General features: G+C 42.1%; 1 protein-coding gene across 1 annotated transcript in view; it reads right to left on the bottom strand.

Annotated features, from left to right (window-relative positions):
• Positions 1 to 10,944, bottom strand: part of LY75 (lymphocyte antigen 75) — a 72,955-nt gene extending 62,011 nt beyond the window's left edge. The window contains exons 1-5 of the mRNA XM_030581112.1: positions 10,765 to 10,944; positions 6,596 to 6,967; positions 2,970 to 3,143; positions 2,501 to 2,665; positions 1,681 to 1,791 (exon numbers count right to left, since the gene is read on the bottom strand). Coding sequence (XP_030436972.1) covers positions 1,681 to 1,791; positions 2,501 to 2,665; positions 2,970 to 3,143; positions 6,596 to 6,967; positions 10,765 to 10,849 — 907 coding nt within the window. The 5' untranslated portion in view covers positions 10,850 to 10,944. The remainder of the gene's footprint in view (positions 1 to 1,680; positions 1,792 to 2,500; positions 2,666 to 2,969; positions 3,144 to 6,595; positions 6,968 to 10,764) is intronic.
• Positions 10,945 to 22,253: the final 11,309 nt, after the last annotated feature.

Raw genomic sequence — 22,253 nt, 5'->3', positions numbered from 1 at the left:
ACGCATTATTTTTTTTAGCAAGCATCATCAGCATGGAGGCATGTCCTCTGGAATGGTGGCTGAAGCATGAAGGGGCATACGAATGTTTAGTATATCTGGCATATAAATACATTGCAATGCTGGCTACAAAATTGCCATGCGAATGTCTGTTCTGACTTTCAAGTGACGTTGTGAGTAAGAAGCAGGCAGCAGTATCTCCGGTCAATGTAAACAAACTTGTTTGTCTTAGCGATTGGCAGAATAAGAAGTAGGACTGACTGGACTTGTAGGCTCTAAAGTTTTACACTGTTTTGTTTTTGAGTGCCGTTATGTAACCAAAAAAAATCTGCATTTGTAAGTTACACTTTCACGATAAAGAGATTGCACTTCAGTACTTGTATGAGGTGAACTGAAAAATACTATTTCTTTTGTTTATCATTTTTAGTGTATATTTTTGTAGCAAAAATAATAATAGAAAGTGAACACTATGCACTTTGTATTCTGTTTTGTAATTGAAGTCAACATTGAAAATGTAGAAAAACATCCAAAAATATTTAATAAATTTCAATTGGTATTATATTGTTATAAGTGCAATTAATCACGATTAATTTTTTTATTGCAATTAGTTTTTTTGAGTTAATTGCATGAGTTATCTGCGATTGACAGCTCTACTTGAATAGCGCCCTGCTTTGCAAATTGTCCCACTGAAATCACAAATAAGGTGTGACTCGTGTAAAAGTGGCAAAGCTGGGTCCTTAGACTTTGAAGAGATGATAAAAGAAATGCTTCATGTGGCAAATCTTATACAAAGCTCTACTTAGCAAACTTATCCAAAAATAATAAACTCTCACAAAAGCCACATCTTATCTCTCTTTTCCTTGCTTCCTCAAATGGCCACCATTTGATGGAACAAGAAGCTATTTAATAAGCTGAAAAAAGAGAGAGTTCAGTTCCAAAAAGACCAGACAGACTTACTTTGGGGAGAGGCTGGAGCCTTAGTATTAATGTTCAGTTATACAGCAAAGATTCTCATAAATACCCACAACAAATGAAACCAGATTTCAAATGAAAGGCTTCAAATTCCAAGATACTTAATGAGCAAAACTCTCACTGATTTCAATGGAACTCTGAGCAATTAAAATAAGTTTACCAAAATTCGTCTTTCTACCTCACCTCCTAAGACGCCACAAGTTAATGTAACCTTAAAGTTAAGAATTTAACTGCACAAGTCAGGCTGCTATTGCAATTTATCCCAGGTCCCCGGCACATACGTGTTATTTTATATGCTGTTAAATGTATGCCTTCATATAGCAGTATAATGTGGTGAATTATAGTCGTTATGATAATCATATCTTTGAAGTCCACAATTTGTGTATAAAATCTCATCCATTCTGCCAGTGGGAAGAAGAAATTGTAAAAGAACCCTGGAGCTGCACCAAATATGCAGACAATCTCAAACTGAAGGTGTTTTTAAAAGTTGTCTTTTTTACTAGGGGTTTATAATCCCTACTGTTCCATAATTTGAAACTTGTTTAAATAGTAGGATTCACCTTTTAAGAAAAATGTTTATGGATGTTTTTCAACTTTTTACAGCAATGGAACAATAATGTTCTCTTTGGTAAAGTGCAATAAAGGAAGATGAAAAGTAAAGTTCTAGTGCATGTTATGAATATACATTCATTTAATTGAAAAGATGGTTACCTGGATTCCAGTTAAGAAAGTTCAAGGGTGTGTGGTCTGACCACTGCCAGCCTCCAGAAATGTCCAGTTGGTTTAAGCCAATCCAAAATGCCTCTGCAATGCCATCTTTAGCTGGAATTAATAATTAAAAGTGGTTAACTAAAACTACGTTCATCCATTAAACCGTTGTTTTAAAATTAAAGAGCTAACTGAAAACATGTCCAATAGAGAAACATTTTGCATTGAATATGGATGTGCAACTTCTACTGAAGTAAGAAGTTAAGGTCCATGGGCAAAATTTGGCCCTTAATACGTTACAGAATTCTGTTTCTTCCTCCTGTTTCCTCCAGAAGCTGATTGTTTTATTCCCCACATACTCAAAGACACAGTGACACCTCCTGCAATCCAAGCCTGAATTAAGCCCTGTATGGCTGCACAGGTGATGACATGACAATGGCACAAAACACCCTCTTCCTCAAGGGATGAGTGCACTGCTAGAATGGATAGAACTAATTTGATTTCCAGATCCAAGCCTGGATCCTGTGCACTGCACTGACACTAAAACTGTCATGCTGACACATTCTGCATTTTGTGTGTGGACACTGGCAGTTTACTTCTGTTTACATTCACAAACACTATAATACAATCAGATGAGCTATATGAGAAAATCTCAGGTTAGATTAGTAATTCATTCCTATTATACAAGTTACAGCACCAAGAGATCTTACGTGCCAGAGAATTTTAATGCTCCCTTGAAGTTATTCTACTTGTCAGGGTTTCCTGATATTCTGCTGCCAACATACTCCTCTCATCCATTTATTACAGACAGTTTTATACCTACCTTGTATATAACTTAATTTACTTGTATTTGTGATGCTCAGTAAATCTCCCCCTTGTGTTTGACATGAAATATAGGCTTCTTTCCAAGAAAGAGCAGACTGTGTGTTTAACTGGTAGCAACTTTCCAATCCTGGATCGTGTTCCCAGGTATCACGACAACCATCCTCTGTTTAATGCAAACACATGATACTGGTGACTGTAGCAAAACAATAATGGCATTTGGGTTTTTTCAAACATTTTAGTGAACTTTATTGTAATGCAGAGGAAAATGCAAGGAAGTGTTTTAGTTGTATGTTAAAATCACTTATATTACAGAGTATATTTGTGTTGATTGTTACATCAATGTTCCAATATCAGTGAGACCTAATTTAAAAAGAGTTTAGTGTGCAGATATTGTACCATAAAATGGAGCTGTACACACATGAAATTGCAGAACTCTGTTAGAACATCTGTTTAGAAAAACTACGTGCCTGGTTTTAAGCAGATTCCCCATTTGGCATCCTGATTGTAGCTGGAGGTTGTGGCACACCAGTCACCATCTGTGTGTGTTTCATCCCGAATGCAGTCATGATACCATGTCTTATTAACTAGGAAGGGGAACTCACAGGGCCTTCCATAGGAGTTACCATCCCTCGTATAGACCTCTGTAGGAAAAGCAACAAAACAGAAGATATAGTATTTGAAAGAGAAATCTGAACATACCTGAAAGCATTATAATGAATAATCTAAAACTCCCCTCTCACAAATTTGTTGAGGAAGAAAAGAGTAGCAAATAAAAGCTACTACTTACGTGGAGAATGTTAATTTAAAAATTACCAAATCAAACTACTATCTAGGAATACTGTACTCTATTGTTACGAATAACATATAATACTATAACTAGAAGGGATTAAAGAAAAATATTTTTTCTGTTCCTCCCCACTCCCCAGGCATTACTTTGTGTATTAGCCAGTTTCACCATGCTTCCTCTGTGGTCAATTAGATCCCAATCCTGTGAACATACTTGTGTTGAACTTCATGCATTTCAGTAATCCCACTGAGTTCAATAAGACTCTTTACACATGTAAGGTTAAGCATGCGTATAAGCATTTGCAGGATCATCACCTTAGTTAGTTTCCCCTTTTGTTCCTGTGAATCCTTCCCACAAGGAGTCGGGGCCAGCTAGCCACAAAGCACCACCAAGAGCTCTGAGGACATAAGTGAGCCACACCCCAGTATGGGACCCCTCGATTCGATTTCAAGTTGATGATCCCTTTAAACAAACATGAAAATGCTAAAGGAACATTATGGCCTGCAGCAACTTTTCCCCAAGACTAAGTCTACACTAGGAACAATTTGCTGCTATAGCTATTCTCGCCCAGCAAGGACACCGCAAAACTACATCTACACTAGAGCTTTTGTCAGCACACCTATGTCCGTCTGGGATCACTCCACATGACATGCCTCAAAAATACAGCTATGCTAGCAAAAGTCTGAAGTGTACACATGGCCTAAGTGACAGTTCCCTCTGTTAGAGGGCGAGGCTTCATATGACCCTCAGGACTCCCCTGAGATTCCTCTTAACCTAAACAAAAATCAAGGATCAGGGATTCCCCCAGTAGATCTCTGATAGGGGAATCTCTTGGAGGGGAGGAAGAATGGTCTACTAGATAGGGCACTGGACTGAGACTCCAGAAACCATTGTTCACTTCCTGGCTTAGCCACAGACTTCCTGTGTGACCTTGGGCAAGTTACTTGGGGCCAAACTGACAAAGGTATTTCAATGTCTAAAGCTACAGACAGGTGCCCACCTTCCTTAGGTACTTCTGTAAATCACACTAGGGCCCAGATCTTCAAAAGGTATTTAAGGCACCTAAGTGAGTCACATACCTAAATAACTTTGAAGATCTGGGCCTCGGTGTTTATCTGCATCTTTGGGCACTTAAACTCCTCTGTCTCTCAGTGCCTCATTCCCCATCTGTAAAATGGGGATAATAATACTTCCCTACCTAAGAGGGGTGTTGTGAGTATAAAATCCACTGATGAGTGTGAGGTGCTCATTTACTATCAGGACGATAGTTGTAAAAACAGCGCTGGAAGCTGTCACTGTGGGCACAGGTTCCCTACAACTTCCAAATAGCTAAAGGAAGCTGATCCTCTTCCTATTGTGGCAAACACATGTGAGTTGCAGGGTAAGTATGCATGACCAGAACTCCCAGTAAAAATCCATGAAGCTGACACACTGTCCTCCTTTAAATCCCTCCTAAAAATTCACTTCTGCCATGTTGCCTACAGAACACTTGACAACAGCAAAGCAGCTGGTGTGCTTTAACCACTGCTGCTTATGCTAAACATAAAAGTCTCATTGTCACTGTGCATTCCCCTATGTGTCTGTTATATCCATCTGTTGTCTCTTGTCATATAAAAGCTTGTATAGGCTTTTGGGGGCAGTACCATCCTTTTCATCATATGTCTGTACAGCACCTTGCACTATGCAGCCCCAATCCCTGACTTGAGCCGCTATTGCAACGCAAATAAATAAATAAAATAAAATAAAATAAATAAATAATAAAATAATAACAATACATAGGGCTTCTGTTTTACGGGGTATATTAATTTTGGTTTGGGGGCTTACTTTTGTAATTGTTGAGTTTGATACAGATGGGATTTTCAGGGTTTTCTTTTACATATACTGTATGAATAATGTATATTATATACTGCCATGAGTAATCGCTTTGTAATGTTCCCTGGTGCTATTTCACATAGTACTGTTTCAAACAGCACTATGTTAAAGTGCACTAGGGACTCTTTAATGTGCACCAGAAGGGTCAATATGGACCAATTAATGCATAACACAGTAGAGCACTTTAGAAATCACACCCTCATCATTCATCTTATTGCTCCACGTACACAAGCCCTTAGATACAAGTAACAATTTCTGTTTTTTCTAGGGTTTACTGGATAAACACCAATTTCTTTTTGCTTTTCTGTATCAGGAATGTTTTACTGGTGTTTATTGGATAAAACTGAAAACCAGAAGCCCTATAATAAGTTACTTTAGCTATGGCAGTAGCAGTAATTTTGGTAAGCTGCATGGCACCAAGAAGGAGAAGAGTGAAGCAGATCCTGGGATCCTGGAAAGAAAGGCTGGGCTGTCTTTACTTGTGTGTATCATCAATGCAAAGCATTTTAATAAGGAATAAAATAAATAAAATAATAGTTAATAATAGAGAGTTTTGGAGCATGTTGCATGAGATCATCTTCCAATCAGCTCAGCAGCTGTCTGGTATTGAACTATTACTGCTTTTGGCTTTGCACAGTGTGCAGACTATTCCCCTTTACCTAGACAGCAGAGAATAAACTATTAAAGACAAAAACCATCTCTCTGTTCCTTCTTCGCATACTCCAGAGGCAGCTATTTCCTGCCTTTTATACAGGGCTTGTGGCAAAGATACAATCCAGGCCTATTTTTTTCAAACCAAGCAGTTAATTGTTTGTTATTGAGGGCCTGACTTTTTTAAATAATGCTGTTATGGGGAAAATAGCTCAATCTACACTTTCTCCATGAAAAACTATTTACTCGTGAACTTTCGCACAGTAGCCAGTGATCCAACAATTAAAATATTTTTTATTTAAATGCAAAAAATACTGCAGATAACCAGTTACACAGTTTTCAAATCACCACTCCTACTAATCAGTGTCAAGAACAGATTTAGAATGGTAGATAAAGAAAAAAACCTGAAATCCTGGTCTGAATGAAGTTAATGGCAAAACTTCCAGTGAATTAAACAGGGACAGGAAAAGGCCTATCAACGACAGTCTTGCTAAAAGGTGGCTAGTGTTTCATATATGAAGGGGATGCTATCAAAAGAATGGTAGGTGTACATGTACAAAACTAGCCTTTTACTTGACACCACTTCTGTGTGATTAATCAATCAATAAACACCAGGTTACAAATTTGCAGTACCTGAACATCACTCTCTCTCTGTGGCAAACATTTCCTTCCTTTATCAGTCTTTCAAATGCTTAGAAGTTGGCATACACCCACATATTGTTAGTGAAAATCATCACCACATCTCCTACTTCTTCCAGAACAAAATCAAAACCATAGACTTACCACGGTAAGGGTATTCACAAATATCATCGGAAGAGTTACTTCTTCTCCAGGCGTCTGACGAATTTATACTTGCAGTGACAACACTGTCTTTTAAAGTCAGCTTGTACTGGGATGCACCAAATATGGAAGCATCAACACATCGCCACCATAGCATAAGTTGTGAATCACAGTTAACCATTTTCAACGGAGATGCTGGTTTGGCTATATTTAATCCAAGGCACTGTTGGGATCCCAAGTGGAAAAGGCGATTTTGGGAGACCCATTTCCACAAAGTTTCATTTGTCTCCTTGCAGTCTGCTGCCATGATCTGTGAGTTTTTAACTTGTAGGCACTTGCTGCTTTTTTCATGGTGAATGGTAAATGCACCATTACCTATATATAAATACACGTGTGATTTACATGCGAAATTTTGTTTTTAAAACTAAGACAAGTTTTGATATGCTCTACCAGAAAGGACTAGCAATTGCAGTACATATACGACTCCTTATCACTAAGGCTAAGATTTCGTTATGGATATTTTTAGTAAAAGTCACGGACCGGTCAAGGGCAATAAAGAAAAATATCCATGACAAAATGGGAACCTCTGGGCAGCTGCGGGGCTGGATAGGCGCTCTGGGCCCCCCACCACTCATGGGGGCTTGGAGAGTCAGGGCCACCCCCAGGCTGGGAGCTGCAGGGTCCCCCGCCACGCTCTGCGGCATGGCTTAGCTGTGGTGATCCCCTTGCCACCCACAACAGTGGAGGGCTGGCTGCGGGGGTTTCCCTGCCATGGTGGGAAGCTGCAGGGATAATGCTACGGGTGACTGGGGGCTGCAGGGATCCCCCTGCTGCCACGAAGGCGGGGAGCTGTGGTGGGCCCCCTGCTGCCCATAGCGGCCGGAGCTGCCGGGGGGGTCCCCCTGCTGCCGCAGGTATAACCTGCCACCCATGGCTGCTAGAGGTTGCAGGGATCTACCTGCCGCCCATGATGGGGAGCTGCTGGGGTCCCCCTGATGCTGCAGCAGACGGGGGATGAGGGTGGCTGGGAGCTGCCAGATACCCCTGTCGCCTGCAGCGGACAGTGGATTCGGGGATCCCCCTGCCACCCACGGCAGTGGATGGCTGCAGGGTCCCCCTGCCACTGCAGGCTGAAGTCCTGGAGGTCTCTGGAAGTCACAGATACTGTGACTTCCCTGACCTCTGTGACAAAATCACAGTCTTACTTACCAGTGGCACAACTTACATAAACCCTAGTGTTAGTAGCACATTTAATTTCATCCTTCTAAGTGAAAAATTTCTGTTAATAAAACAAAAGTAATTCTTTCTGAATGCGCATAAAATGAGTTTACAATGTAAGGCCTGATCCTAAGCCCAGTGAGGTCAATGGGAGTCTTTCTATTGACTTCAGTGCACACTGGATCATATGTTGGATTAATGTGAAACCTGTCTGTGTCCGGGACCTTGTTTTCATGCCTGTGGTAAAACAACCAGCACGCTGTAGCTGATACACAAGCAATAATAAATAATGATCATCCTCATCTTTATCTACTAATCAGCAGGAATTGTCTCTGAATGTGTGTTTGTATGGTGTGCAGCTCATTGGAACCCCCATCCAGACTGGAGTTCTTGGTTGCGACCATAATATAATAATGGACAATTATCCCACCTTGGAAATGTGCATACAACCATAAAACCATACAATTAACCAGGGCTTAAAATAATTACCTAACACTTACCAGCCTTAGGACTAAGGTAACATTTTCAGAAGCATTAGGGGCCTAGGTCCCTTCAAGAGTGACTTAGATTTTTGTCTATATGGGAAAGTTTTTCAGGTATAACCGAAGATGTGGATTTAAAAGGATATCGTTACACTAGTATAACTTCCCATGTGGATACTGACTGGCTCTTTTTCAATATATCTTATGTCAGCTGGGAAGGATTTGAGGCTAAAACTGAAAAAACAAACAAACAATTCTTATATCTGAATAAGAGTGTCCACAGAGTTATACCAGTTTAACTATATCAGTATTATGGTAAAACTGTCCTGTAGGCAAGGCCTACACAATAAAGTTATGTTCACATATGCTATGTCAACTAGGAGTGTGAAAAAATTTAAACACCCCAGCTGATACAGCCCTGGCAGCAAAACCCCCTGTGTAGTCGCAACTATGCTGGCAGAGGAGTACGTACCTCCCCCATTTCCAGTGGTAAAGTGGGATGGGTCCTACCCCTGGGGGTGTGAGAGACTCGGGGGAGCAGGAGGGGTGCAAGTCTGCCCCACACACATCCCACAGCAGTAGATCCTGTTCCACAGGGCTGGTCGGGCTCGGTTTCCTACTCCAGGTATTGTGGCCTGGCTGGTGTGACAGGTCCACTCAGGTTTGGCCTGGCTGTATCTGCTTAGGGTCCCTTCCAGCCCTACATAGCTATGATTCTTAAATGGTAAGATTCAAGACTGTACTTCTACTAGAAGTGCAGAGCAGAGAACACCACGGAATCATAGCTTATGTATCCACTTGAGTTGTATCCACTTCTCTTCTCAGGGTCTGACTATTTTGGAACATCTGCAGAGATTGGGAATTACAATGGAGACGTAATCAGCACTTTAGATACTGTTCTGATAGGCACCTTAGTAGTACCTGATGAGATAAGGAAAGAGAAAAAGATCTATTGTGGATTTTGGTTGTCTCTTGGGCATGTGAAAAGCAGCATCCTTTGTCCTGCAGCTATGGCAAGTTTTCCCAAGCTGGAAGGCAATGTGATTTTTCCAAGCCATTTGGATAGTACAGGGTACAGGCAGGGATAGTGGATTTTAAAAAAAAATTCTTTTGTAAGTGAATTTAGAAAAGCTTCCCACACTACTTTAACCAACATGCCTCTGCTCTCATCTACAGGGACCTTCTCTATTCAATCTCTGGCTTCTCTTCTGAGTCTGCCAACAGGAATACCTAGAATGGCTTTGGTGACGTGGACCTTTTTTCAGCAGAGTTAAAAATGAATTCAAAGTCCTTTTTATGAACATCAGATGACAACATTCATCAAATTGTAACAACTGTCAAGTGTTCAACCAACCTGTGTATGAATAAAACTAGTAATCAGATCCTGAGAAATCAGCCTTAGACTATTTTAAATTTTAGAGCCCCTGGAGAGCTCATCTGTCCCACCAAATATTTAATATTCTAAAATATCCCCATTTGGATGAACAAATCAGCAGCTGATCTGCTTAGGATCCACCCTGACTACCAGAAGAATTTGTCCAGCACCTGAGAGTGGGACTACACACTGGAAGAACTCCCTAGTGCCCCAATCCTAAACACATCAGCACTAGCACTTTTCTAGCAGCAGAGTCACCTCCGGAGTGAAACAGACTAGGAATTAAGCAGGCTGCAATTCTTTGGACTTTGCTTCCTACCCTACTTGCCTCGCCTGCTTTTAATACATTGGTTTGCCCTTGTCACATTATATCGAAACTAAACTTCTTCCATTTCCTTGGCCCTAGCAGGAGAGTTTCCTTTGCCTCGTCTAGCAGTGAACAAACACAAACGCACGAGCTGAAATTCCCCGGCTGCACAGGGCTGCGCCACTTCCTCATACTGCGGACCCGAACTCTCATCTCTCGGAGCTGGGATTCCCTGGGTGTTTCGGATCCAGGTACTGAGGCCAAGACATGGCCCGTCTGGGGCTGTGTTACTTCTGGAGACGCAAAGGGGACGATTACACGGTAGAAGAGCCGGAGGGGACTCGCCGCAAATGTGAAGGGAATTTAAGTAAAAGTGAATTAGCGTTTAAGCTGAGCCCTGCCCCGCCGCCTTCGTGATCACTCCTACGGTGGGGTCCTCTCGCCTGTCCTTGGGACGGTCCCTTCCCCTCTCCATGGGGCGCACATCCCTTCCCACTAGGAGACCCTGCCCCTCGCCACAGACGCCCGCTCCTCCCAGCTAGTTACATGCGTTTGGCTGCCCGCTCCCCCAAGTATCCTGAAGTTGCAACTAAATGCGCCACCAAAGCGCAGACGGGACAGCGCAGCCCCCTGCAGAGACTCTTCCCTCCCCCAGGTCCCGAGTCTTCCCCCGTGCCCAGCTGTCTGGCCTGGGCTCAGGCTCCCCGGGGCTGTGGCCCCGCTGCTCCAGGGACTTGGGCCGGGTGCGTGCCTGGAAGCAGGTCAAAGTCAAAGTCCCGCTGTGCGTTACCTGCGGATGCCCCGCACGCAAAGCAGCAGGCTGCGAGCAGAGCCACCCAGCATGTGGCCAGCGAGCGCCCGGGCCCCCTCCTCATCCTCTAACGGGGCGAGCGCGGAGCACGACAGGCAGCTGGCCCGACCCCCGAGAGCTCCCCGAGCGCTTCCCAGCTCAGTGACACTCTCCAGTCCCACGGGCACTCGCTGCGACCCATTGGAGGAGGCTGGGGCCAATCAGAGCGTTCTCCTTGACTCCAGGCTGGGCGGGTAAGTTGTTGCCGGGCGAAAGCCGGTCCTAGGAGGTTACGCTACTACTTTCACCGCGGGCCTCACTCAAGATCACATCTCTCAGGGCACTCAGGCACCTGGTGGGGGTGCACGGGGGACGAAGGGCCTCACTGAGACACACATAAAAGGAGCAGTGGGAGAAGCTTTACAAGCACAGGATTTATTTCTACCCTCCATCAGTTCGGCTGCAGCCCTCCACGTCACCTCCCCATCAGTTCAGCTCCAGCCCCTCAGTAGTCACTTCCTCTCAGCCCTCATCACTTCAGCTGCAGCCTGCCCAATAGTCACAACCCCTCAGCCCCCATCAGTTCAGCTCCAGCCCACACATCAGTCAATTTAACCCATTTCTGGGCTTGAAGTGCATCTTCACTTGCTCTTTTAGGGATGCCAAGTTTGGTTGGACATATTCTTTGAGGTTCCACCACATGACAATCCTAAATTAAAGATAATAATCTTTCATTCTGGAGACTCCAAGGCAATACTGTAGGATTGGCAACCCTACTTCACCCTCTCTGCCCTTTTCCAGGCCCAGGAGGGAGCGGGAGGAGCAGAGGCCTGTCCAGCTGTTCACAAGAAGGAAGGAGGAGGAGGGAGCTTCTAAGGTCTTGTGAGAATGGCTTGGTGTTGCTAAGAGAGACAGAGAGAGTACACTCTTCCTATAGCAGCTCTGATTGATTGATTGATTGCTCTTCCCCGGGTGGTGGGTAAGTGGGGCAGGCAGCCAATCAGAGGGGGTTCTGCCGCCTCTTAACTTGCCAAAGGACTGGAGATGGGGACTAGCACCAGCCCTAAATGTCATTTGCAACAAAACTCACAGGAGCTGGCAACCAATAGTGTTTGATTCAGCATTACTGATGCTCTTATAATACCAAGTTCAGAGCCTGAACCAGAGCTAGCTCTGGAATTTCCTGCTGATGTTCTAATCCAGAGCTTTGGTGGCAGCCTATGTTTAGAACGTAAATATTTGGAGTAAGGATTGGTCTAATACTGGGTCTTGTATACAGCCCGGCCCCTCAAGGTGATTAACAAATAATACATAATAATGATGGGCCAGGTTTTCCACTGTGTAAATCTGTTTAGCCCCATTGATGTCACTGGAACTATTGTAATTTACACAGGCTGAGTATCTGGGGCCTGGTTGGTAATAATTAAAGAGAAATACAAGATCCTTATGGGATGGGGGCAGATTTGGGTCTAAGTGAAGAGGCACTACAGAGAGGCATGCTTAAGACAATAATGTTAAAAAGGGAAAGAAAAACGTAGGGATATATATGTCCTATGGTACTGCAACATGCCAAATAGATCATGTCTGTTCTCAGAAAAGAAAAACAAAAACCTTCAGGAGGAAAGAAAACCAAGGGAGAAAATGGGAGAAGGAAGAAGAAGCCGAGGGTGAGAATGTAGTGAGGTGGGGAGTAAGGACTATGGAGGAGAAGGTAGGATAAGGAGAAATGATGGAAGAAAGAAGCTCAAGGGGGAGAGTTTCGTTATTGACTTCACTAGAAGCTGGATCAGGCCTCAGCTCCTTAGTACAGTTTTAAGGCTTTCTGAGTTCAGCCTGAGCTGCCTTCGTAGCTCGCTGGTGTTTCTTGGCTGAATTACTTCAGTTCAATAAGGGAAATTACAGCCTTTGACATCAACATGGCTTTGCTTCACAATCTAATAAGCAGCAACATGACACTATCAAACACATAGAAAGCCTTTTCATTTAATTTTATTTTTTTAATCTGTGGGGAAAATTTTTGACCCAACATACAGTCCTAAGAATGGGTTTCTCAATTGAGGCACTCTCTCCTGAGGCTGCAGCATGACAATGAAACTGTTCTGTGGCACTGTTACATCCTGAGGGCTGTAACAGCCTCTGCTGCTGGTGCGCTCCCCCTACAGAGGAGGACAGCCAGTGTACAAGGAGTGTACACAGAGAAGACCTCTGTGCACATGCAGAGGAGTGGAATCCCCATGTGAAGATCTCAAATTCTTCCCTCATCCTTTCTGCAACAGAACTTCAACAAGGCCCTCTGTGTTTGTTGAGGAGGGGCTGGATTTGTGCTATATAATCTATGTACATTATTAACATACGAGAGTTTAAAAAAATCATTTAACTCCACTTGAGTGATAACATTTTGCTGCTGCTCCATCCAAAACAAATTACTTCAGAGCCATTACTCACAGGAGCAAGACCATCAAAAGTTGGCTCTAAAAGTTTTTACCAAGTGCAGGTTGGGGAGATGAGTGGTATTCCTTTGGATTGTAGTGGAAAGCTAGTTGCCAAAGAGCCATATCAAAACATAAAGAAGAACACAAAGTGTGCTAGACATAATCCACAGGAATAAACAGATGCCTTCTTCCCACAGATGATGAGGAGGAGAAAGGTCATTCTGTGAAGGAACTGGTAGGGGAGTTAACTGTCAGATTATAAAATTCAGGTGTCTATGGCCTCTCGGATTTGAAACAACTGCAGCTAAGAACATGAGCATATGGGATAAGTGAGTCACAGATACGAAAAAATAAGACTTGAAGGGGAAAAAAAATCCCAAAGCCTTCCCAAAAAGGCATGTGAAATAAAATATAATCTGTTTATGAAGAGATATACTGTGTATATGGTGATCCAGAGATATCTATATAGGCAGGGCCCCAGCTAGGAAACAAATTCCCTCACTCAAAATTTGCAGAAAAAAATATTGGGGGAATCTATTATAATTAAATTTAGAAGACAAAACTATTCAAGGGGGGTAAGTCAGATTTCCATCACGGTGGAAGGTGCAACCCTGAATCTATTTTGTTAGCCAATACCATATATTTTAGAAGGTTTATGCTAAGCTATATAACTATGAACCAAACTTGTAGTATACCTTATTAGGTATGCTAAGCTTTACAGTAGAATTGTATTAGCCAGAAAAATTTTTATAACCTCAATTTCTTGTACATGCAGGAACTGTCAGAAATGAGATGTGTGTTTTGTTAAGATTTGCCAACTAATAATTAGTGTGCTGGGCAGAAATATCAGGAATATTTGGGCAAGATAAGATGCCAGGATAATTGGTGCTGGCCCTAGAAATATTTGGGGTAGGTGTCTCTCTGTACCCTGAAAAACAGGTGGTACAAACTAGAGAAGAAATAGAAGAAAGGTCTGTGATAATTAGGGTATTTTCTGTTTGATGTAAGTAGATAAGATATAAATACAGATCAAAATGAGTTCACATTTTTGGAACAGATTCGAGCTGCAGAGCCATTTCCCAGGGACTGGTATGTATTTGCTTCTCTGTTTGTGCTGATCTATTTTTGACTAATAAATACCAACTGAGCTGAGCTATTTGACATATCATTGATCAGTAATCTAAATCAACCCCACTTACAATGTTACATATTTCTAACATATCCAGTCACTTTAAAATCTGGACACCCATCTGAGAATGTAGGTAGGCTGAATATAATGCTGTCAGGTGTAACTGTCAGAAAGGAGGGATACAAACAAAACTGTATAAGGGAGCAAAAATTATGTTCTTCCTGGAACTCAGCAATGAGCCCTGAGTCAGGAAGCAGGTGTTTCCATAGATGATTTAAAAAAAAAATGTTTCAAACGGGGAAGAGGGCTCTGTAAGTTGCCTTAAAATTAAGACTGCTCTTTTAGAACAAAATATACATTTTCTGGAACACTGGAGCTGTAAATAAACAGTTAACCCAGAGTGAGGGAGAGCACAGTTCTCAATGGAAATTCTGATACACAAGTAGGAGATTAAAACTAAAATTAAAAATATATTCAGACATTATGTGATGTCTCTCCCTTCATACAATATCATAACAACAATCACTAGCACAGACACCTGTACCCATGAGTGTGAGTTCTTTAACTGTTTTCCTCCAACTTTATAACGGTCTGTCTCCAGTCTGGGTGAGGAAGGGGAACATAGTTTTAAGTCTGTAGCAAGTGCAATGTGGTGCATATTTACTGCACTTACACTAACAATGATGTATATTAAGTAAGTTAAAATCTAATGAAATCTAAACTGTGCAAAGAATCATGTTTGGCTCCCCTAAAATACAATTCCAGCTGGTGGTCTCTTTTCATATAGCTGTCTACAGACATCACACCAGGGACAAAATCATTGGTATCACAGGCCTTGCTCCTTCATGTCTCAAGGTAAAAGAACATTTTAGGAGTGCTAAAAATGAATGTTTGTACAGTTTATTATGTTTCAGCAATGACTTTTTTTTTATACTTAATATATTGAAATCTTGAGATAACGCAGTAGACATGCAGCCTGCAGATTTCAGTTGCCAGCTAAAACACATTTTCTGTCTCCCTCCCATCCCCCCCCCACACACCCAGACTGGGGACAGACAGTTATAAAGTCAGGAAAAAAAATAGTTAAAGAACTCACACCTGTTGTTGCTCGGGTAAACTGCTTTGTTGCTCAGTGTATAAACATGGGAACAAACATTTTGATGATGAAAGTTGCTAAAAGACGCACTTGTTATTATAACATACAAAAGCACAATGTATATTAATTTATATACCCAAGTTTTATGCCCTTTGATGTTTGTATATTGTAAAAGTTTCAAAAACAATTTAAAATGAATAATGACTATTTATGAAGTGCAAGCTCATTTCTATTCTGAAGGTAAAGATTGTGTGGGCAAGGACAGTAATTAAGCCACCAAGAAAAAGCCAGGATTCCAATTTGGATAGAAGGAATGATCACCAGGAAAGATATGTAGAAAGCTATTATAGCTGATAAGACAAAAAAGGAAGGACAGAATCTTGTTTTGTTTCCATGGAATATAAACACAAAATTTAAATAAAAAAGTAGGAGACACAGGGAAGGTGGGGTGCCCTGGGTAAGACAGAGGTGGAAATTGAAAGCAGATGGAGGAATGCAACCACAAGGAAGACTAAAAACTAGGAAAAACAGAAGGGAAGCACATATTTAAAATTGATATTTGCTTCTGACAGAAGAGGCCCAGATGAGGTCAGCACTCCAAACAGTGAATGGTAGGCAAGAGCACTGAAATGGAGCCACTGGAAAGAGGGGCAAATTATCTTGTTTGGTGACTCTATAATGATGAACATAATGGGCCTATTATTCATTTACACTACAGACATTTTATACAACTCTGGCATTAAAATGGGTGGAAAATACCCACCTTTATGGCACCTTTAAACTGCCAGAGCAGTGTAAAAGGGCCTTAGTAGAAATGAAAATCAAACCTGGAACCTGTAGCCAAACAAAGAAAAGATGCTGGCTCCTGAGAGCCATGACAAAAATATCACAGTAAGGGTTCCAGATTTCTGTAAAATGTTGGGCAACTCTTACTGATCATAATTCATATGGGGACACCTGGCACATGTAAAAGAAGTTTTTGGGTAACAGAGGTCTGGAAAAGCATCTGAGCATCTTTCCCCCCACGTTGACAAGCACAAGTGAAGAAGGAAGACTGATAATGGAAGCCTCCAGCTCACTCAACAGTGATGGGGAGAGGATTTTGGATTTCTGAAGCTCTGGAATTACATCTGCCATGAGACACGATTTTATGCAATTAAGGATATGGGAGTGCCAACCTTCTGGATTCAAAATGGACAGGGCTTGTTAGGTGAGCTTTGAACTAGGTTTCTGGAGGAGGAGAGTTTTTGGTTAACTCACATGATCTGGCATGTGCCTCTGGCAAAAAAAGACTGACAATGGGGTTGTTCTGAAACAAAATGAAGAGTATGAGCATACTAATGTGTCTATATGCATACAAGGAGTATTGAGAAACAAACAAGAACAACCAGAAACACTTCTAAATTTTAGAGATTTTGATCTAATGGGCAAACTGTAATTAAAACCTGCTAGGATAATTCTCATAACTGAAATGTAGATATAGATGGGTGTAATCTGCATGGCAGAGGTGTGAGAAGAAAGGGTATTATAGGTCAAAAGTGCTTACACTGCAGTAAGCTATGAGTTTGGAATAAAGACTCAGATGGTAAAATTTTTGATGAAAGTAACAAGAACTGAAAAACAAAAACCAAATGACAGCGAGCATCTCCTCTGAACCAGAGGAACTGGTCAAAATCAAGCAATCTGACAATAAATGCAGACTTATTAGTTATAATTGGATAATAGCTGGTTTCCATGTAATGGCTATCTCCAAAGGTGGAGCATCGAAGCCCTTAGTTTAGTTTGTCTTTTGCTGAAGTTATGAGCAAAGAGAGGTTCTATCTACTGCCTGTAAAATGTTAGGGAGTTGTCCAGATCTTCAATCTGTCAGAAATCATCCATAACTGTATTTTATAAAGCATCTGCTAACACCAGTCTCACTAAAAATGCAAAATGAAAGTGGAGTTCTGAAGCACAACTTGGGGAGATTCTTTAGAAGCATGGTTGGATTATCAAATTTAATACAAATGAATTTCTTTTTATGGCTGTTTGGCTGTGTGTATTTTTTGGCATTGTTGGGACATGTACATTTTGCAAAATGATAAATTTGGGTGCATTTGAAATATTCATGCAAAATTAAATGCATTTCTCGAAAATAGCATTTTCAACTTTTGTTACAAACATGAAAATGGTCCTTTTTCTGATTTTTTTTCTAATAAAAAAGAATCTCTGCTGAGTGAAAACATATTTGCAATGAAAACATGCAGAGATTCATATTTTATCACTTACCTGAAATACTAAAAGTCATTTAATTGTTATTTCACATATAGAGAAGTTTGGTCTGAGTAACACTGCAAACATTTTTACACAAAACTTTCCAAAACATGATTAAGTTTGCACTTGTCTGGCTTGGAGTCAATACTGGTTTTTATTATTGCAGAAATTAGTATGATAAATAAGGGTACAAAGAATGTGATAATAGCAACTTTCATCTTAACTATGACTGAATGCCAAATGAATGTCTTTGGAGGAATGCATGGGTTTGGCTGACCCGCCCCTGTTGGTGACCATATAACCAGTTTTGGTGGCATTCAGGGATAAGTGAGACACAGCCAGCAGCTGGTTAGAAGTTAAAAGAGATGACACCAAAGATCTTTAATCTCTAAATATGATCTTCTTCTAGATTCTTATTCAATTTGTTGGCTTATTTTGTAACCAAACATTGTATGCGTAAGAATTATTTGTAAATGTTAAAGAGTATTTAGAGTTTTTTAATAAAAAAGGAAAATAGGTTTGTTGTTGTTTAGACTTCCTATTCCAGGAGCAACAGCACAGTCTTTGAAGGCATTACGAAATCATTGTGTTGCATAACTTCAGGAAAGTAACTGAGAGGTAAGAGATCTAATTTTTCAACTAGATTTTTTATAGATTTCTGATATTTCTTTTACAATTTTTACAGAATTCCTTAGGACAAACTTCAGGGCTTTTGTTTTACATAGTATCTGGCTCAGACTGCTGATTCTTATTTACATTGGCATAAGTGAGGGGAGAATAAGGTGAATCGTCACTGTTCTGAAGAATGTTAAAAAAAGGAAAGGGGTAATATCACTAAAATAGGTTCACTGAGGGCTAATGTTCAGCATGGTGCAGTGAAGCTTTTTTTAATGGTATAAAATAAATGTCTTAGTTAGCTAGTTTCTTGTAGGCTTTATAGAAAAGGGTCTTAATGAGGGGATTTAAATGTAGAGAAGGTAGTAGCCTAGTAGGCCAGCTCAGTAGCATGTTCCATTCATAGAAATTTTTGATCTTGAACATATTTTTCTTTCTCCCTTTGAAACTGGGGGATTTTCTGGCAAGTATTTCTCTGCATTCTTGTACTGCAACAGATGCAGTGACATGGTAGAAAGTTGGCGCATCGGTTGAGGAAGTCTCTTGTCTCTGACTGATTGCAGCATATAGAGTTCGTAAAATCATATGATATGTGGGAAGCTAGGACGGTTTCTTCACTTCCACCAGAATGTCTGCAAAAACTTGCACAGTGAACTGTTGACAGCCAGTTGTGAATCCTTGCAATTTCTACGTAATTGCTGATTTTAGTTGTTCTCATTGTGAAGAGTTGCCATATTACTTTGCAGATAAAATTGCTGAGATTCAGACTGAGATATCTGCTGCTGCAGAAACAAAACCACATAAGACAGGGGTTCTCAAACTGGGGGTTGGGACCCCTCAGGGGGTCACAAGGTTATTATCTGGGGGGGTCACGGGCTGTCAATCTCCACCCCAAACCTTGCTTTGCCTTCAGCATTTATAATGGTGTTAAATAGATTTTAAATGTGTTTTTAATGTATGCGGAGGGTCGCACTCAGAGACTTACTATGTGAAAGGGGTCACCAGTAAAAAAAGTTTGAGAGCCACTGACGTAGGACAAACCTTATGTCTTTCTCTGTGTCACAGTCAATATTAGTTGCTGAGGTCATAGAGGTGCTGAGGCAGCTTCATTCCACAACTTGCACATTGGAGCCTGGCTTTCCTAGATGGTGAAGGCCACAGGGAAGTACAGGCTCCACTGCTGGTTGAGATTGCTAGTGTTTCCCTATCAGAGAGGGGCAGCATTCTTGCCTCCCTTAAAGAAGCTACTGTGAGACCCATGGTCAAGAAACCAATTCTTGATGTTGACAAATCTGGCTAACTTCCCAGTGAGATGGCTGTGACAAGATAATGGTGGCTGTTTCTTCATGCCTCAGATTTCCAGTCAGTCTCATTATAGGCTTGGATGGAATTAAAACTGCACTTTCTGAGTTAGTTGCTGACCTCCTCCTAGCACTGGATGAAGATTAAAGTGCCCATGCTGACTCTTTCAGACCTGTCAGCAGCCTTTGACACCATTGAGCACAAGACATTGTTGAGTTGTTTGTGAACACTAGTATATGTGGCTGGAGCTGCTCAAGAAGGTTCCATTCTTATCTTTCTGAGAATACTTTACCACTGCCTCAAGGGATCTCTCTAGTGGCCAGAGGTTGATATTGTCAGCTTTTTTGTTCAGTATGAATAGGAGGCCACTCGGAGGGTTAGTGAGGAGATAAGGGCTGCAGAGCATTCTGTAATGCTAATGACTTCCCACTCTACATCTCTGCCATGTCTGATCCAGCAGGAGTAACCAGTGCCTAAATTAACTTCACCTATGTTGCCTACAGGCCTAGCATTGGTCTGTTTACTCACCAGATGGAGACCACATAAACACCAGAGTAACAATTCCCTTCAAGGTCATGGCTTCTCTCTCCTGGTAGATGAACCTGAAACAAGAGTCCCTTTCACCACACCCTTGATGCTGAGTATCTTGGACCTCCTCAAATGGAATTTGGAGATCATTGCTGCTCCCTGCAGGAGCTCTTGATATTGCCTGGGGTCATCAGGCGGAGATGGGGAAGATGGAACAATTGCCTCATCTGGAGAGGAAGATGAAACATCTGTGGTACCTGTGGATCAGATTTGATTTTCTCTCCCTCATGCTCCAACGGAGCTGACTGATGTAATGTAGGAGAGGGTCAGTGGGATTCATGAAAGGATCAGAGGTGTCTAGCATAGGGATTCCATGGACCCCAACAGGGCCAATATGAAGAGTTGACTGGTTGAGGGACCCCTTGGCATAGGGTACCATTGGTTCCTTGAATAGTTGTATCTGGGTGAATGACAGATCCCAGATTGCCTTGAGTCTATGTCTTAACTCACCTTCTACTTGGGGATGATGATTCATCTAGATTTTCATCAGAAAAGAAAACGGGCTCTCGTTCAACCTGTAGAGTGGTAAAGTACTGATGGGTGAAAACTCTTGCCTACACACAGGAGAGAAGAGCATCCCTGTCTCCTCAAGGTTGATTCCTCTTCCGGTGTCAGAATGTCTCTCATAAAGGTTGGACCTGAAAGAAGAAGAGATTGAGGGTAGGGAAGGATGTTGTTCTCCAGAGACATGTAGGTTTTGGTTTGCCCTGTAGTATATGATGTTCTGGTAGTTGGGCCTGATGGATCCAGTGGATCCGTGGTCATGGTGGATAATGAGTTGGGGATGGATTGGTACTGACAGTCTAATTGGGAACTCTTAAGGTATGTATACAGTGGAATAAAACACCAATGGCTGGCCTGTGTCACTTGACTTTGGCTCACAGGGCTTGAGCTGTAGATCTATCAAATGGCAGTGTAGATATTTGGGCTTGAATTGGAGCCCAGGCTCTGGGACCCTTTCCCCTTGTGAACCCCAGATCCTGGGCTCCAGCCTGATCTTGAATGTCTACACTGCAGTTGTATAGCTCTGCAGCCTGAGCCCTGTGAGCCCGAGTCAGCTGACACAAGCCAGCCATAGGTGTTTTCTTGCAGTGTAGATATACTCTTTGATAGTGTTGGTGGGTGCTGATCAGTAAGCTTATGAACCGGAGCCATAGTCAGTACCAGCAGATCCTTTCTCATTTGTGCTTTACCCTCGTGTTTGGAGGTTTTATATAGGTCTAAGCCCTTAGGACCTGTGCATGAGGATACATATGACTTTAGACGCAGGCCTCACAGGGTCTCTCTCCTTGTGCTTGTGAGAGTGTCCCTTACTCTCATGAGAAGCCCTAGTTGATGACTCTTTGGGCTTAGCAGCTCTCGCTTCCGCTCCTGAGCTCATGCTCAAAGGGCACTGCTCATGCTCAAAGGGCACTGCTCGTCGGTTGAAACTGATATACATGAGCGTCTCCCTGACCAGAATCTGACTGAGGTCTTATGGACTTCTCCATAAAGTACTTTCCAGTCATATTGACCTTTAGTGCCTTGAAGTTTCCTGGGGGCAAGGAGCGGGAGAAGCTTCACTTAGCAGAGAGATGAGCTTCTCCCAGACCAGGGGTGGCTCCAGGCCCCAGCACGCCAAGTCACCGGGAGGGCGGCAGGTGGCTCCGGCTCGGCGACTGGCAGAGCACCCCCGTGGCATGCCGCCCTGCTTGGGGCGGTGAAATGTCTAGAGCCACCAATGCTGGTATTCATCACTCAAGGAGAAGGAGCAGAGGCAGGAGATATAGTTCTTAAACCCCAGGACTCTGAGATTAGTTTCTCCCAAAACTCTAACAATACTAAAAACTAGGCATAATATCTTAAAAGGTTCCGAAGAAGAAACACGGAGAAATCTGTGAACACACATGATTCTGACTAAGGCTACGGTGGCCATAAGAAGGAACTGGAGAGGCGTTGGTCCACACTGCCCGAGTAATACCCTAGGTTTGGAACACAAAGATGGCAACTGCGCAGACCAATGAACATTAGTTACTAGAAATCTATCACAGGCATACGGTGCACATGCATATCACGTGTGGAATACACATAGGGA

Source organism: Gopherus evgoodei, chromosome 11 (assembly GCF_007399415.2).
Source record: "Gopherus evgoodei ecotype Sinaloan lineage chromosome 11, rGopEvg1_v1.p, whole genome shotgun sequence".
In the NCBI taxonomy this organism is placed as follows: Eukaryota; Metazoa; Chordata; order Testudines; family Testudinidae; genus Gopherus; species Gopherus evgoodei.
Note: the sequence above shows the minus strand (reverse complement) of the source record. Positions and strands in the feature narration are given on the sequence as shown.